This window comes from Raphanus sativus, chromosome 3, assembly GCF_000801105.2.
Source record: "Raphanus sativus cultivar WK10039 chromosome 3, ASM80110v3, whole genome shotgun sequence".
NCBI lineage: Eukaryota > Viridiplantae > Streptophyta > Magnoliopsida > Brassicales > Brassicaceae > Raphanus > Raphanus sativus.
The window spans coordinates 18,036,868-18,054,022 of NC_079513.1; the positions used below are offsets into that span (position 1 = coordinate 18,036,868).

The 17,155-nt window shown below is 31.7% G+C and overlaps 2 protein-coding genes across 4 annotated transcripts; both read right to left on the bottom strand.

The window, feature by feature from the left end:
• Nucleotides 1-5,360: 5,360 nt before the first annotated feature.
• On the bottom strand, nt 5,361-6,795 carry LOC108847506 (uncharacterized). 3 transcript variants are annotated; one of them, XM_018620759.2, is made up of 3 exons: nt 6,552-6,795; nt 5,841-6,360; nt 5,361-5,761 (listed from the first exon to the last, which is right to left on the bottom strand). In XM_018620759.2, the coding sequence occupies exons 2-3, from the start codon at nt 6,305-6,307 to the stop codon at nt 5,518-5,520; spliced, it is 711 nt and encodes a 236-aa protein (XP_018476261.2). In that variant the 5' UTR covers nt 6,308-6,360; nt 6,552-6,795; the 3' UTR covers nt 5,361-5,517. The 3 variants fall into 3 exon arrangements, with proteins under 3 accessions (XP_018476261.2, XP_018476260.2, XP_018476258.2); XM_018620758.2 differs by having other exon boundaries at nt 6,506-6,795; XM_018620756.2 differs by having other exon boundaries at nt 6,453-6,795.
• A 2,198-nt stretch (nt 6,796-8,993) lies between these two features.
• Nucleotides 8,994-12,168, bottom strand: LOC108847503 (subtilisin-like protease SBT3.16). Its single transcript, XM_018620752.2, has 8 exons — nt 11,803-12,168; nt 11,649-11,740; nt 11,430-11,527; nt 10,513-11,333; nt 10,114-10,421; nt 9,904-10,018; nt 9,640-9,817; nt 8,994-9,547 (listed from the first exon to the last, which is right to left on the bottom strand). Exons 1-8 carry the CDS (start codon nt 11,917-11,919, stop codon nt 8,994-8,996), a joined length of 2,283 nt encoding a protein of 760 aa, XP_018476254.2. The 5' UTR covers nt 11,920-12,168.
• Nucleotides 12,169-17,155: the final 4,987 nt, after the last annotated feature.

Consider the following 17,155-nt stretch of genomic DNA (forward strand, 5'->3'; position numbering starts at 1 on the left):
TCATGAATACAAGAACTTCATGCGATGCATTCACCAACAGCTATTACTTAAAACAAATTATTGACGCTTACCAATGGTTGTTTCTACTAGCTACAAAGCTGGTCCTAGTAATTATGGCCGGAGCACCTTGAACCCACGAAATGTTACACTTGTAATATCAATCCAGCCACTAAGCTACTGAGAACTTTCTGTAAATTTATGGCCGTCTAAAATGTCAATGTTTTGCTGCCGGTTTTGGCCGTCTAAATTTATAAGCTTCACTGACTTGCTTCCAAGGCCGGTTTTGACTAGCTATAGATCCACGATTGTAGTAACCATGCACTTCGACTAGAAATATTAATCCAAAAATATAAAGTTATTTAAGATATCTGTACAAAAGAATTACCGGACAAATCTCCTTTGGCAGAGAGCTCACCACAAACATATATATGCATATGTAAGACTGAAGTAATAGATTCCTGCCAAAGGAGATCTTGCCCTGTAATGCATTTGCACCTTCTCCATATATCATTAAATATTTAGTTCATAATCTCTCTCTTTACTAACATACTGCAAGAAGCATATTCAAATTCAATGGCACCATCCTTCGATCTAGGATAAAATATATCCTACGTACGTATATATATAATTAATCTCTTAAGGAATGATCCGTTTATGCTTCTAATATTCTGTGGCCATTAGAGCATTGAGTATTCTTTATCCGAGTCTCCACATTTTGTTCTGCTTTACTTTATTAGAAGTATTATAGCATGATCCTTTCGAAATGGAAGATCCATGGTATTGTACTCTCCAGTTTTTTCATACTGAAACCCCACAAACTTTTTTTTGTTGCCAGTGTTAAAAATTGTATTCTTTTGGACATATATCTTTCAAATCATCTATCATATGATACAATCTTCTGACTGTATCTACTCTTCTGCCTTGTGTTTAAATTTGTGAACGTTTGGCACCTGTCAACTCCTTTTTTTAATTATTTGCTTTAGTTAGGAAATTCATGTAGAACAAACCAACACTCTAGGCTCCGAGAATATATGTGGCCTCTTCTTCTCTCATGGTCAAATAACCTTCAAGTTAGAAATTTCACAGGAATACAAACATGTAAACTGTAGACTGTAGTATACTTCCAATTACATAATTTTCTCTTATCCATTACAATACTGCACTTTAAAGACTGAAGTACTAATATCCTCATTATAAAAAATATAAAATTAAGACTTTGATTGGTATAACTGATGAAGAAGCAGTAGCAGTATGCTGTGGAAGCAGTATGCTGTGGAAGCAGTATGCTGCAGAAGCTTATGTTCTATTTAAAACTTTTAATAAGATGATTGGTAAATCAGTAGCAGTATTCAATTTTTTTTTTATAAAAGTTAGTATATAATATATTTATTTTAAAATAATATATATTAGATTATAATATATATTAGTAATATTTTGTTATTAAAATAATGAATCTTAATTAATAACATAAATTAAATTAAACTTTAAATGTGAAATATTATTATTTTAAAAATAATTAAAATTTATTTAAAAAAATATTTTGGATATAAATAATTTTGAATATTATTAAATAAATGAAATAAAATATTATTAAATAAATAAAATAAAATTTTATTTATTTTTATTTTTGGATATAAAATAATTTGAATATAATTAAATAAAATAAATAAATTATCATTATATATATTTTTTGTTTTATATTTATATATAAAAGAGATATAATTAAGTTATTTATTTACTAATTTCAAAATTATGTTTTATATCGAAATTGTTTCCAAAAAAATAAAATTTACAATTAAAATATCTATTTTAAAAAATATTATTTCACATTTAAAATATAATATAATTTATATAATTAAATTATATTTTAAATTTGAAATACTATTTTTATAAAATATATTTATATTGTTAATTTATTTTAGAAATCCAAATTTTTATTTTCTGGATATGAAAATAATTTTATAATATTATTAAATCAAATAAGTGAACTAATTATATATTTTTCTTAAATTTATAAATTGTAAATGCAAATGCTATTCCAAAAGCTTCATATGAGAGCATTTGTCAGAGAGCATTAGCATTTAGTAAATGTTTTTATAAATGATTTTCTAACATATGTTGATTGGATAATATAGAGCATAATGCTAATGCTAATGCTCTACCAATGAAGGCCTAAGTCAACTTTCCCACTTTGGATATAGATCGTCTTAATTGTATTGACTCATTACTATGAAGTATATAATCACTTCGATAAAATGATACTTTGTATATGTCTTAGACTATATTTGAGAAGTGATTTTGCCACATGTACTCTATACAATTAGTTTCACAAAAAAAAATATGACATGACTACTAAATTGATGACATGACTTCCGGAAAAATATGACATGAATTATTGATAACTCATACATTACATTTAATATTGATATTTATTTTTGATAAACCTTTTTAAATATGGTAATATCTCATACATTACATTTATATTGATATTTATTTTTGGTAAACTTTTTTAAATATGGTAATATCTCATACATTATCTATAAAACAAATATATTCATATATAACATTACAAATTTTGAAATATTATTTTATTTTATTTTCTATAGTTATACAATTTGTATTATTAAAGCTTTAAAAAATTGATACAATTTAAAAAGAAATATATTTCTAATTGTAAAATCATTAGTTTCTTATATATCTACAATTTTTATAAATACTATTATTTAGTTTAGTTTTTTTTATAATTATACAATTTTATATCATTTTATTAGTTTTATACAAATTGATTTAATATATTTAAACAATATAAATAGATAGAAATACTATCTAAAATTATAATTTAAATGTATACATATATATTCTTCAATATAATTTTAAATAAACAAAATCATTTTATCTTAATTTAATATTTAACTAGATCAAAGTTTAAATATTGGTAAAAAAAACTATAATATTTAATAAACCTTATTTTTAAATATAAATTAAATTTAAATTTTTTTACTGCATATGGTGCAGGAGAACACTTAATATATATATATATATATATATATATATATATATATATATATATCTTATTCTTGTGTCACTTGACTCACTTTATAAGATTTTACGATTATTATAGCTTTGAAAAGCCAAAAATGAAAGTTAACTATATGCCTCATGCACTGAAAGCATATTCATTAAATATATCCAACGCAACAAACATTAGCTTGCATGATATTGTACTCGATTATAAGTTTGACGACACATTTGCTTTGGTTATAGTATCTAACCGTTTGCTCTTTTTCTTTTTCTTTTGTCAGCAAATTTTTTCACGACAGGTGTAGCCAACTAGAAATATAGTAAAAATATATAACTAGATGCAATTCATCAACTGTTCTCTCCACAAATTAATCGAACCATTTTTATGACAATTCTGTTTCAGAAACATGTTAGATTCCACTTTTCAAGAAAAAAGGAAGAAAAAGTTAGATTTCAAAGTGTTTATCATGAAAACTGTAAAACCATTATAAAGTTTTAACTTGATGTTTGAACTGGTTTTGGATTCTCTTTAGGGTTGAGTGCACTCTTTGGTTAAAACCATCACAATTAGTATATTATTTTGAGAGAGAACATAAAAAAACGAGGAAAAACTTTTTTCTAATAGTACATTATTTTAAGGGGAAAATGAGGATGCAATTTTCGTCTCAAATTTGAAGAAATATTATTCACAATCTCAGTTTTGCTATTGAACATTTTATTTACAAATTGATTCTTAAATTCTTATATATTTTTATTTTATGTATCAAATATTAAATATTAAATATTTGTGTTTATACTTCTATGTAACAATTTTATAAGTTCATCTTTTCGAAGAAACCAAAATTTATTAAAGTAATAAATATTAATAATAAAATATACTTCAAATGAGGCTAACCATTGGAGCAAAACTCAAACTCATACAATTGTTGTGTTTATTACTGTAATTATTTTTATTTTTATTTTTATTTTTTTGGTAAAAATTACTGTACATTATTTGTTAACAAATAACACACATAGAGTAAGAACCTTGGTCTCGTAGATTGAAGAAATGAATAAATGTATGAAAAAATTGCGAGGCAAATCTCCTTTGGCAGAGGAAAATGATGACAAAATGTATAGAGTCATCAGCATCTCCTGCCAATAGAGGATTCGCCCTGTAATGTTTTTCTACCAAATGTCAGTCTTTTCCCCTCTCTCACTTGAGTTCTTCAAATGAAAAAAAAAATCAAACTATGTAACGTATTTATAAACCTTGATACAAAGAGCATATACTATGGGACAATTCCTATGAGAAACATGAACCCACAAAACTTGGTATACAATTCACAAGCAAAGTATTTTGCAGTTCTGATATATTTTTTTTTTAAATGCCTAGTAAATTGGGATGTTAATCAGAAGCATGAGGACCGCATGAAGGGGTGGTCGTTAGGATTATACTATACACATATGCTCTATGAAACATGGGATCTGCCACAGAATATGCTTTAACTTTTACAGTTTCGTCAACTATATATACTTTGCTAGTCCAACATGAGTTTACAGTAACTCAGATGTGAGTGAAACAGTAAGAAGACATAAAAAAGTATAGTAGATGTTGTGAAGAAAGAGAGATCATCAATGTATGACTGGATTACTGGGCGAACACTCCTATGGCAGATGGTTTTGGCTTGCTTGAGATGCAAGCAAGATGTTTCTCTGCCAAAGGAGATTTGCCCCGCAATTCATCCCATGCAATCACAATATATCTTCTGATATCTCTAAGCAAGGTTTTTTTTTGTGTGGAAGTTGTTATTCTATTAGTCATCAAGTTTATGGATCAGTTTCGGTTCTTAAACTATCAGGCGATCTAGTTATGTATATTTGCCGTGGCATCACTCAAAAAATCCATTGAAAGTTTGTACAACGTATGGTCCTACAATTTAGAGATTATAAATAACTTAATAAAAAATAAACAAAAATTGTTTCTTTTAAAAATTTAGAATTTATATTTATGTAAAATTATTTCTAAAATTTTGAGAACCATAGACGATTACTATATTATAAATTCCTATATAAATCTAGAGTTTATATTTATGTAAATTATTTTTTAAAATTTTGAGGACCATATGCGTTTATTTGTCCATGTCCAAGACCGGCCATGCGTTTATGTTTGGGGCTATAATCACATGTAACCACATTTGCCCATATGTGAGGCATGGAGGACACATCACATGAATACATGAGAGGTGAACGCCATTCTTGATTGGATGATGTTTTGAAGGGGTAAAAACACACATGGCCGGTATGTTTAAGTCTTGAGCTATAAAACACATTTCAGAAAATGGTTTTGTTTTACTAAAAAGTAAAAAAAACTCTGATTTGGCCATTTATTAGATTCTTAATCATAGTTTGATCTAAAGAACTTGTACTATATCCTATCTTCTTTTGTTTCCATATAGTCTAGAGTCAGAATAGAATTTACAAATTACCAACATATACTTCTCAAAAAAAAAAGAGTTACCAACATATATGCTTATAAACTAACAAATTAAATAGATGGGTTTGATAGTAAGTACTCATCTTCTTGAAAAACCAATGAAGCAGAATGATAGTGAGTAGAAAAACCATGAAGATGCAGCAAGACTGTCCAGTTCCACGTCTTCTTCCTTCATCCATTGTAGTATCCCTTATTTCGCTCCACTCCTCCTCCGTCAACCTTACTGGAACATTCAGTGCTGAAGAACCGCAGATTTCACATACACTAACAAAGAAGAGAAAACAGAGGTTTATCAGTAAAGATTTGCACTCACAATCTTGTAGAGAGGAGTTGAATACGTTACCTGTTTCCTCTTAGCTTGAACCAAGCTTCAGCGCAATGAAAATGCGCAAGGCCAAGCTCGTTTTTGCATTTGCAACCAATCTGAATCAACTCTACGCTTGCAGACTTGCCAGAGACTCTATCTGGCGTTTGATCAGAACCAAAGTGACAGATTCTGCAGATTCTTTGCCCGTTATCACTTTCTCCTCCACCGCTCAGATCAACCACGTGAAACTCCTTGTCTTTTGCTTTTGTTGATGCATCGCTCTCGTGACAGATTACCGCAGTAACAGTATTTGTAACTTCCTCGTGAACAGCATGAGCTGAAACGTTACTGCATCCAACACCATCTTCCCCCATTCTTGAATCATTCTCTTTTTGGTTTGAGATAGAGTTACTGGTCTCACCCTTCACATCAGAGACTACAATCACAGCCTCAGACACAGATCCAATCGATTTTGAACAGCTTTTCGTGTCCATTTCATTCATATACACACCAAAAACAAACGAGGAGCGGTTTTAGTTCAAGAACTCCCAAGTTCCTACAAAGTCGCGAGATCAAGAATGAATGTATCAGACAAAAGAGTTAGACATAAACCCAAAACAGAAAAAACCTGTAATAGCTTGAACATACTCAAATTACTGGTAAGCAGAGCTGTAAAGTACAATAACAATCAAACCCTTAACAGAATCAAGATGCAGTTGAACGACAAGTGAGAGGAAAGCGACGAACTTTTATGTCTGAGAACTACAAATCTCTGACAAAGTTTGGTTTTTTCTTTCAGATTTTCAGCAACTGAAGGAAGACAAATCAGACAATTGAATCTAAACCCTTTTGCCGGAAACGGATGCTCGTCGCTACAAATGCCTCTTTTGGGTTTCTTCTTCGATAAGACTCTCTTCAGCTAGATTTTAGGCAGTGAAAGAAACAAACCCATTGTTTAGATATTTATTGAGTTACTAATGAAAGTCTCTTTCTTTAGAACATTTAAGGATGAGCTAATACAGTAAAGTTTGGTACCCTTTTCTATGTAAAAAGAAAAGAAAATAACAGAAAGAAGTTTGGCGAAGACTGAGAACAACTATTATCAACTCTAAATCATTTTTAATTAAATGAAATTAACGATTTAAGTGGTGGAATAACTAAGTTTTTATCCGATAAATACAAAGTAAATTGGCAACTAGTATATTATGCAAATTAAGCTTATACTGCATAAGGTAGAAATGAATTTATTGTTACTATATATTCCTTACCATTTTTTATCAAACATTAGTCAATATCAGTTATTGTGTATATATATTTTGAGTAAATAATCTTATATTGGAGGATAAATAGTTAGACAGTTTAAGTAAAATAAACTAATGAAAGAAAGCTAAATCTTTTGATCATATAAAATCTGTTTAGTAAATCAATTATCCTTTTAGAAATGAGAATATAAATATTATTACCATTAGAAAGTTAAAGTAAGATAAATACAGTTCAACATCATCTTGAGATGACTCATGAGTCATGACTATTGATCTTATCCTCAATATTCGATATATTATTAAGAAAAAAATTATAGACAGTATACAAATTCATATTTGATTTTCAACCAAAAATAATAATAATTCGAATTACTGAGGGGGCATCATCAAAAGTTAAAGAACCTTGCCGAGGGAATTAACGTGAGCCTACTAAACCGGTAACACCATTATGACTAACCTAAATAATAATATTAATCTCCTAAATGAACCAGAAAATGTAATGAAAAAGAAAGAAGCAAATATGAATCACCAATTGTGTAATTTGGAATTTCTTTTTGGCAGCAAGCTCTATTGCCACCCAACCCAAATTAGATTCTGAAGATAAGGTCGATAAGAAGGGTTAGATAATGAAATGATCCAAAAATGCTATTTTTATTAGATAAATAAATGTTGTAAAAAAATTAGATAAATAAATATTGGTGGTGGTGTTAAGTCATTATGACTTAGTCATACACAACACAAACTCTTGGTAAAGAAAAAGAAATAAAAGAAAGAGTGACATCTATGAAGGAGGGCGTAGAACTCTTCATTCCTGCTATCTCCTTTGAAAGTTCCGAACTTAGCCCAATTTTACATTGAAATGATTATTTATTTATTGTCTTATTAATTTATGGAGTATTAAACTTTAGAGTTTATATTGTATTTACCGCGGATGAAAGAAGAAGCAATATTTTACTTGATTTTCAACTTTCACTAACCTTCATTTTCTTACCAAAAAAAAAAAGAAGAACAATAGGGCTGATATATAAAAAGTTTGGAAGTCCTAAACCCCACAAAACACTTCTGCAGTTGCTTTCAAAAAATAAAATAAAACACTTCTGCAGTCTGGACTATATATAGTATACGATTCATCATTGTCACATCAAAATTGCATTTTGATCGGTGTTTTGAAATCTGATTCGAATCCGCGGTTGATTCGGTAAACCCAATGATTCAAAATAAATTTGGTTCAAATTTTGTAAAAAATCCAAAACTAAAAAATCCAATAAAACTCACTAAAATCAATTAAAACGCGGAATCCTATTACTGATTGAACTATTGGTTGAATCGATAGACAACTTTTAGTTTTTAATTATATTTTTTAAATCTATTTTGTATAATTTTAATTAAAAAATTATGTTAAATTTACTTTTGATATATTTTAGATTTGAAGTTTGATTTTATTATTCACATTAGGTACTATATAAATACTTATGAATTTTTAAGTTTTAATATTTTTTGTTAATGTCATAAATCTTAATTTATTACAATTTTTTAAAAATAATATAAACTATTTTTGATATTTAATATGTCAGATAAAAAGATATATAATTAAAGTTAAATAATTTTTAAATTTTTAAACATAAAATATATATACATATTCAAAATATTATTTTGTGTTTTATAAAAAAATAGAAAATCTATAACTTTACTTTCTATATATTTATTCTCATAGTTTATATATTATTATATAGCAAAATTAATTAGTTTATTAACCATCAGTTCAATCGCGGTCGACCAGATGATTTGGTGACCTCGAAGGTCGTTCGATTCGGTGTCGGAATCGGGTTTAAAAAATTGCTTTCGATAGATAACAAATGCAAATTCACACTTGTATAATTTTATAATTATTATTCGAAAATGTTAATAATTTTGTTATATCTTGAAGTTAAAAAAGTCTTGTTCTCACAGAAAGAGGTATTCTAACATTGTGAGCTCCATTGTCAGTCCAAGTCAAGCTCCCAAAGAAATAATCAGTATTCCGTCGATGAGTCGTGGAGACTTTCACCGTAAATGTAATCTTCTTGGTGTTGGGACCAAACTCTAGAGTCTCAGGACTCACCTGAAGTTTAATACCAAGAGGCGGCTCGATCACAGCCTTGTAAACTGAACCAACCGGTCCAACATTGGTCACAGTTCTAGTTATAATGATCTCTTCACTGAGGTATGGAATTGTGATGGAAGGCACGTTGACATCAAGCATGGATGGAGTTGGAGAAGGGCAAGTGTACATTTTTCCAAGTAATTTTGAGATGGATTTGTTTTTGTAGCCTGCGGAGCACAAGTAGTGAGCATATTCATAGTAGCCCATGTCGTAGACAAGTCCCGGGTCTGCTACTTTCCCCGGGTTCACAAGGCCGCCTCCATAGTCAAATGGGTCAGCAAGTTTGCGCGGGGAACCCTCCGCTGAAATAGGTTCTCCGAATGGGTCCGTTTGTAATGCTGCAATACTTATCAGTCACTCACTAGGTATTTCATCGGGAGCAAGAAACAAATATATTTGCGTGAATAAAAAAAGTATATGAAATGTTTACCGGTTGTGACAAGAGCGGATCGGATTGCAGCTGGAGACCAGTCCGGGTGTTTTTGCCTAAGAAGTGCGACTATTCCTGAAATGATAGGTGTAGCCATCGATGTCCCGGTCTTGAATCCGTATCCTTCTTCTGATGGTACGGCTGCAAGTATACCTGAACCTGGTGCTGCTAAATCAGGCTGTACTTAAAAAAAACACAAGCCAACTTCAGTACACCAACTGAATGTAAAGAGAGCAAAAATTAAGGGGCTCATATATAGTTCACCTTGAGAATGGCAGGAGATATTGAATTGGGACCTCTAGACGAAAATCTTGCGACCTTGGTCGAGAATGGTCGGCCAACGAATGACTTGGTAGGGCTGATCTTAGCTTTTGGAAATCTTCGTAAAATCAATCATTCAAATAAAATAAAAAACTCCGTTACATCAGAAAACAATTCATAACTGGATTACATTGTGAAGGAGGAGAAATTTACTTGGTTGTTTGGAGATACAACATAATGTCCATCCCAATTTCAAAGTCGACGTAGACATAAGGGACATCCATAGTTCCCGATTGTATACTGTCGTATGGTTGCGACGCAATAATGAGGCCAACAACACCGTTAGATTTTGTAAAATCTTCAATATCTGCTGGATCTGCTGGATTTGTTGGCTTTGTTTCGAAGCTAAACAAGATTTTTCCCTTAGCTTTACCGGCTTTAAAATCGTCTGCTGTCAAGTCGTCCATGTAAATAATATCAGTGAATCCGACTTCTTTTCCCGTGTATAGAGCTTCTTGACCCTGAGAATGATATATTATCCCACAAAATAGAGAGTTAAATGAACGGCTACAAACTGTTTGATTTTGATCACAAAGCACACCGGCTACGTACCAGTATGGTTACATTGTTTCCAAGAGTGATGGGCGTGAAGAACTCTCGGTCCATGGTCGTAGCCGCGACGGTTATGATCCACGGAGCAACGTTGGAGATGGTTTGTGCATGTGGACCATCGTTCCCACCGCCGCATACCACGGGGATTCCCTTCATAACGGCGTGGAAAGCACCAATAGCAAAATCACTCCTATCGACTTCGAAGTCAAGCGGTATTGTGCTTGCGAGCGAGAGCGATAGAACATCGACCCCATCGCGAATGGCGTGATCTATGGCCTTTAATATATCCGGTATAAAACACCCTTCCTTTTTATTCCAACAAACTTTGTAAGAAGCTATGCGGGCTCGCGGGGCACTGCCTCTGGCTGTTCCCGAGCCTAGGCCGAAGTAGCTCGCGTTCTTGACGAAAGAACCCACGGCAGTGGATGCACAATGGGTCCCGTGACCGTCTATGTCCAACGGGGATATGATCTCGTGTTTCTCCGCCTCTTTGTAAGTCCCATTGTACTTTTCGAGGAGACCCTTTGCGTAGTATTTAGCTCCGATCAACTTTCTATTGCAGCTTGATGCGTTGAACCCTTCTCCTGAAACACATCGTCCCTTCCAACGTGTCGGGATTGGTCCAAGACCGTTGTCGTCAAATGACTTTGAATCTGGCCATATTCCCGTGTCCAGGATTCCTATGATTGTTTCACTTCCCATATCGGTTTCATGGAGGAGACCAGTTGGAGTGGATGGAGTGAGTCCCAAGTAATCACTCGCCCTTGTTGTTGCCAGCTTCATATGCTTGCTTCTCGTTACATGAACAACATCCGGATGCTCTATTACAAAATCCAAAGTGAATATTTTAATTAGTACAGTTTCTGAGTTTGACCTAATTCTTGTGCAACACGCTTCTAAGGCATCAAACTTTTTACCTGAGAGTTCCCTTGATTGAGATTGTGTGAGCTTCGCTGAAAAGCCTGAGAAGCCATGTCTGTAACTATAAATCATAGACTCCCGGGAAGCTTTTTTGCTGCATCATCAGTCAAAGCATCATCAGTCAAAACATCCAAATGATCACTAAACCAATTTTTTCCGCACAGCAATCATGATCTTCGGAAAGAATATATAGACCAATGCACATGATTAGTTACCTTCCAAGAAGCAATTTGAGAATATCATGATGTGAATCAGTAACAAGTTTAGGATCGTCATGTTGCCTCTTCCCCAAATGCACCGTGTAAATCTATAGCACAAATATTAAAATAGACAAATTTAAGATAAATAAATCGACCATTTATAACGTACCTGGCTTTCCTGATTGGCAGAAGAAACCAAGGCTATCTTCAAGATTAATACTGAACATATAAACACAAGTGCAATATGCTTCCAGTGGTTTGATACAGTCAGAGAAGTAAACCCCATTTTCTGGGATCTAAGAGTTGTTGTTGAGTCTAATTCTTTATCTATAAGAATCTAATTCCAAGAATATTAATTAGCTTTTTTGTTCTTGAATCTCCGCGGCAGTGTTCTCTCTGATTGTATCCTAGAAGTGTAATGATGATTATATTCAACTCTTCTGGTTTTTAAATTGAATGATTTGGTTAAGAAATTATGGGAGTCTTTTTATCTTACAGCAAAGAAAGGACATAATACCAAAGCTCAACTGTTAATCTGGGAGTCCTCTGGTTTATGGTTTGGGACAAAACAATCCGTTTCTTTATATAACAATAGTTGAATAATTAAAACAAGTTAAAACTTGAAACAGTTGTTTCTGTCATAAGTCAAAACCATTATGATAGGATAAATGTTTTAACAGGAAAAGTTCAATAAATATAATTTCCTAGACTTTTAAGAACGCTTGAGAATATACAGTATAATATAGGTGAAACCCTATTTCACGATTTTGTGCTGATTTATTTTGCGCACTACATAACAGTATTTATTGTACTCAGAGCTCGGATAGGTAACTTGTGTTAGGAATCTCGCATCAGAAGAGGAGACATGACATAAGTAGTATATACTCCCTCTGTTTCATAATAAGTGTCACTCTGGGCTCATTTTCTTGTTACACAAAGAGTGTCACTTTACAATTCCAATGTAAATTATACTAACTTTCAGTTGAAAATTAATTGCAAACTACATTGATTTTATAAATTATTTTATTTATCTAAAATATTATTGGTTAAAGAGGTATAATTAATTACAACTTACATATATTTCAACAACTTTCTTAATCTGTGTGAAAAATGTCACAACGACACTCTTTAAAAAACGGAGTGAGTAAAAGATATCTAACAATTTACCTATTGCAAATTAATTTTGAGTTGGAACTTCCAGAAATTTTAATGGTATAACTATAAGATAAAGGTCTGTTTCTCTGGCCTATATATGACTGGTCCTAATAGACCCACCATGATTACAAGAGCAAGTCTGCCCATTTGTTCACTCCAGAGTCCAGACCCACCATGCTTGCAAGAGTGATACGGCCCTTTTGAATTAATAATCGAATCTGTTGACAAGATGTTCGTATGTTTATGTGCACTATGCAATAAGTTTTTTTTGGAGTAAGTTAAGTGGAAATAAGATTGACTATTCAATCGAATTTTAACGCTAGTGTACATGATTTGCCAAATTGCTTCAAACGGTTGATAAATGCTAGGCTCTTTTAATAATTTTAAACGTTCTCTATTAATTTCAAAGAATATTGTTAGCGCTAGTGTTGCATGATTCTATTTATTGCGAATAGGATTATAAATTTCTAGTTTTGTTATCTTTAGAAACCGTTTCGAACTATTGTGGTAACTGATTGTGAATTAATACATTTACTCGGTTTGAATCGAAACGTTCCAGATTTGATTTGTAACTTATTCATAATTTTTTTTTCTAAACTGTAAATATCATAAATGAATAGAAAAATTTACATCTCGATCACCGAAACTTATGTTCTTGTGTGGTGAATTAGTATTAGTTTGAAGTCGTTGGAACACTGTTTTTGTTTGGTTCTTGCTGTTTCAGTCATTTTGTCGCATCTTAAGTTGGTTTTTTTGGGTTCGTTTTTTGTGATTTATGTTCGCTGTAGAGGTATCTACTAGACCTTATCTTGGTCCTTTGTGGTTTTGGGAGATGGTTTCTAGACGAAACAGTTAACTTGACCTTCAGTTTTTCTCTTGCAAGGATGTGGGCAATCTTTGTTCTGTAGGTCACTTAGTTGCTTTACGAGTGTCCGCGTGTAAGAGATGGTGGTCTTCTTTGACGTTTTCCCAAATAGCGTTTCAAGGTCTTTTGTCCTTATATCTTAGTTTTAGTGGTGGTTTCTGGTCATGCAAGTTTCATATGGATAGCAGCTGCTGGAGTTGGTGTAGATTTGACCTCTCGATTGTTTCTGATATTGCTGGTTCTAGTATGGCTTGGTGATATTCCCTTCAGGGTTGGGACTACATATTCAAGACATTTGTTCCTTAGATCAGCTCCATTAATATCGAATTCTTTTGGAAATATGGAAGTAATAGACTTGTGGACATATATGAGTTTTAGGCTCTGTTTATGTCTTTGTTTTATTCTGTTTGGTTTATGTTCTTTGTTTTTGGTTTTTTATCAACACTATGTATCTCAACTTTCTTCGAGTTAAAAAGAAATAGAAGATTTTACAATGAAATCTTAAGTTCGAGCTATTTTGACAAAAAAAAAAACAAGCAGGATCATAAATTGAAACTAAAAGAAACACATTATCTTAACCACACTGCCATAAGAGAATCAAAGTGTTTCCTATGACTCCTTGTTGAGATGATGTTCCGTAGCTCTTTATGAATGCCATAGAACACGTTGCTGCTGAGACAGAAATTTGATTGTGCACCAACTTATTCATAAATTCTTATATTTAATTAAATTGCATTTGAACTTCCATTTGTTAATTATTAGTTAGTAAACCGAAGGATGGTTTTGTCTTGTCCCTTGGTATGTTTTTACATGATACTGCAAGAAAGAATGGCTTTCTCCTGCAGAAAGAAAGAATGGCTTGCTGCCAACTAGTAGTGTTTTTCACTCCCAACTACAGTGTCTTTCACATGCAGGATAGTTGCAGAAAACACAAACCAACATATATAGTTTAATATTGTAAAATATTTGGATTTTGAATAATGTATAAACAAAAAAGTCATAATACTTTCCTTTCAATCAAGCCAACTTTGACTATATAAATAAAGAAACCAATTATATGTTGGTCTTTTTTGTTTGCTTGCTTTCAGTGGCCTTGTTTCACAATGGAATCATATACAATGTCAAAAATAAAAAGAAACGTGAAATGATTTTCTTCCCTTACATGTGAGTACTCCTGTGAAAACCCCACTATTTTTTTTTTTGCAAACGGAAACCCCACTATTTTAAACACACTAATCAGCGAAACAGAATCAACTAGAAGAAAATAGCCAAGGTTGCCTGTCTAGTTCTGTCCTATCTTATCAGAAAAAAAAAGTCATCAAATTTGATAATTTTAACAAATGAATTAAATGAACAGATGGCGTAGAAGCATGTGAGAATTGATGGAAAATGATTTAAGATGTCCCCCGTGACAAGCTAAGCAATAGAATGTCCCAATGATAGCTTTGATTCATTCACGGGAGCCCCACGAAACACACACCTAAAATGATAATGTGGATGACTTCAACAAACCTCTTTTGCTTTCCATAGTTATTACCAGAATTATTGTGTCACTAGCGGTGTTGCAATAATCATTGGTAGACGTTCCAGATCACATTGGCAGCAGATTCCCAAGAAGTAATATTGTAGTACAACCTTTTGCATATCGTTTGGCTCTTTCAAAAACATTTATTGAAAAAAATATTACCGTACTACATTTTTTGTAGTAAGACATAGACATCCTTACTCGATTTATGCATATTGTGTCCTGGCGCAACATTATCACGACTTAGCCACCGTCCATGGTAGAGTCTTTTTGTATCCGGCTAGCAATAATTTTACAGCAGTTCTATAATTAGGATGGAGGTGGATATATTCTCAATAAACAACTAAAATAGTGAATAAAAATTGAGAAAACAATACAGTTTATCAAAAGAGAAACTGTTAATTAGAGCTTAGCATTATTAATATTTAATATATTACTTTAAAGTCTAAAATAAAAATGTACTAACAAAAGAATTAATCTAGTGGGTAAAACTCTTGGATCACTCCGTCGAGGTCGCATGTTCATTTCCTATTGAAAATGTCTACTATTATCTTAAGGAAAATTAATTTAATATAGTGTATTTACGAATCTCTGAGTTCATAACTTTTTAAACCATCTTCAATAATACCTTATTTTAAGGGTAAACATAAAAAAACGAAGGAAAACAATCTCTAATAGTGTGTTATTTTGAAGAAAAAAACAAATTTGTGTTTTGACTTGTGAATAGTATTTTTTCAAATTTGGGGAAACACTATTTACAACCTCATTAATATTAGATATATTTATTTATAATTTGATCTCAAAATTTTATATTTTTTTGTTCTATATCTATTTTTAATATATTATGTTTATACTTAAAAGTTTTGTTTAAGACTTTCATAATACAATTTTAAGATAATGTAAGTCTTCTATATTCTTTTAGAAACAAAATTTATGTGTATATATATAAAAATATAGTTAAAATAAAATTGTAGTAAAATTTTTAAGTTTTTAAAGTAACAATCATTATTAAACTAATAGTAAAATAATAGATTTATATTGAATACTTTATTTTAAGGAGATTTTGAAGGGAAATGATGTAAACTATTGGAGATGCCTTTAGTCATTCAAAAGAGTTACATGTGGTGTGAAAGTTTTCTCAAAGTTGAAAATCTATCAAATAGGAAACTCTTTTTTACTTTTCATTTTCTCCAATTTTTTTTGTTCTTGTTAAATTTATAGGAAGTGATGTCTTTGGAATACATCTAAATAGTTTGTTTAACATGTACTACTATGATATTATAATGTTATTATTTTTCATTTCTTTCTTTGATGTCCATTTTGAAAATCTTGCAATAGGTTGTTCTTATTTTTGCGGCTATATAAAAAGAGTACTTGTTGACAAATTTGATAGACACAGATTTTAACCACTGCAATTAGCTTACTAACAATATAGGCGAACCCAAGATTAGCTGACAATGTAATGATTTCCTAGTGAACTGATGGATTTCCATTACTTTTTGTTAATTTATTATGGAACCTATTATAAGGCCAATAGTCTCCACCCAAGAATCTCTTCACATTACACTCTATATACGTACATATATGTAAGTAGATACTAGTGCATATATAATTCCATCACAAAGCTACTTCCAACAAATAAATCTATATCATTTTTCTGTTAAAGATGGATTTCAAACTTATCTTTCTTTCCCTTCTTCCAGTTCTCATATTCACAATCTTGTCCAGAGCCGACCAGGCTTGAGTTCCGACCAGAATGGCATGTAAGTCACCATAACAGAGCTGCGTTGGCCGCCGCCGGAGGAGTAGGAAAAGTGGCGTTGAAAGGGAGGAAGCAAACTAGTGGTTGTAACTTGTTCCAAGGGAGATGGGTTCCCGATGCTTTCTTACTACAATTCTTCCATGTGCCCTTTTCATCGACAGCGAGTTAAACTGTTTCGGCCGACCAGACAAAAGTTTCTCAAGTACTCTTGGCAA